Raw genomic sequence first — 1,336 nt, forward strand, 5'->3', positions numbered from 1 at the left:
TATTCAGGACATGGGGAGGGGAGTTGAGGGATTAGTGATAAAGGCAGAGAGAGAGAGAGAGAACACGCCGGCCATGAGCACATGGTGGGGGGGCGGGGAGGATCAGAGAGAGAGGGGGAAGAGGGTGAGGAAGCAGGAGCAAGAGAAAGCAAGAGTCTAGACTGATATTTTTTTGTATAGGCCTGGCTNTCCTGGAACTCACTCTGTAGCCCAGGCTGGCCTGGAACTCAGAAATCCACCTGCCTCTGCCTCCCAAGTGCTGGGATTAAAGCTGTGCACCACCACCNCCCGGCCTGTAGACTGATTTTTAAAATGTTATTAGGTTTATTTATCTCATTTTATATGTAAAATTGAATGTTTTGTTTGTGTGTGTGAGTGTGTGTGTGTAAGTGTGTGAGTGCATGTACCACATTAGTACCTGGCATCTGAAGCGGTCCAAAGGAGATAGTGAATCTCCTGGAATTGGTGTTGCAGGTGTGAGTTACCATGAGGGTGTTCTTTGGAAGAGCAGCAAGTGCTCTTAACTGATGAGCTGTCACTCCTGAGCCCCTGTGGAATGATTCTTAAACTATTTGACTATCTAAGCTGTGTTAGTTTCACTTAATCTTAGTAACNTCCATATTCCTGCTAGGTATGGTGGTGCAGCTTCATCTACAGAGTTCCAGGGCTGTACAGAGAAACTCGGTCTTGAAAAACAACAACAAACATGTGACCAGTTATTATCATTTTTCAATTATGATATACTTTGGATTTATGACTAAATAGACTTCATTTTTATTTTCTCTTGTTCTACCTTAAAGAAAGGATACTTGGGCCTTTTTCTATAGTATAGATATGTCTTTTCTGAGTGTGTATTGGGTGTTTTGTTGCTTGAATATTGTTTTCCTGAGCCACTGCTGACAGAGAGTATGAAGCCCGCCTGGAAAGATACAGTGAACGCATTTGGACATGTAAGAGCACAGGAAGCAGTCAGCTAACACACAAGGAGGCCTGGGAAGAGGAACAGGAAGTTGCTGAGCTGTGAGTATCAGAAGCCTTCCCCTTTGGCACCATCTTTCTATGTCAGGGAAGTTAGGTGGAGATAATACCTGTAAGGTGGTGTTTGTATTTAAGTATTTGGGACTTGAATNTAATACATTGTGTTAGTGTGCTGTGCTCAGAGTGCTCGTCGGTTAGTAGCATTTTGCTGGTATTTACTATGTATGTGTACTTACTGGGTATTTTACTAAGCCTTTGGGTGTTTGTTTTTGTTTTACCTTATAAATATTTTGAAAATATAATTCTAAGTAAAGTTCTGATATGCTCTAGAAGTAATATCAAGGCAGAAAAAAAAAAA

General features: G+C 41.8%; 1 protein-coding gene across 3 annotated transcripts in view; it reads left to right on the forward strand.

Moving 5' to 3' along the window:
* Positions 1-1,336, forward strand: part of Baz1b (bromodomain adjacent to zinc finger domain 1B) — a 65,145-nt gene that overhangs the window by 11,391 nt on the left and 52,418 nt on the right. For all 3 annotated transcript variants that reach the window (XM_021162486.1, XM_021162487.2, XM_029477264.1), the window contains exon 2: positions 904-1,020. In XM_021162486.1, coding sequence (XP_021018145.1) covers positions 904-1,020 — 117 coding nt within the window. The remainder of the gene's footprint in view (positions 1-903; positions 1,021-1,336) is intronic.

This window comes from Mus caroli, chromosome 5 (genome assembly GCF_900094665.2).
Source record: "Mus caroli chromosome 5, CAROLI_EIJ_v1.1, whole genome shotgun sequence".
Lineage (NCBI taxonomy): Eukaryota > Metazoa > Chordata > Mammalia > Rodentia > Muridae > Mus > Mus caroli.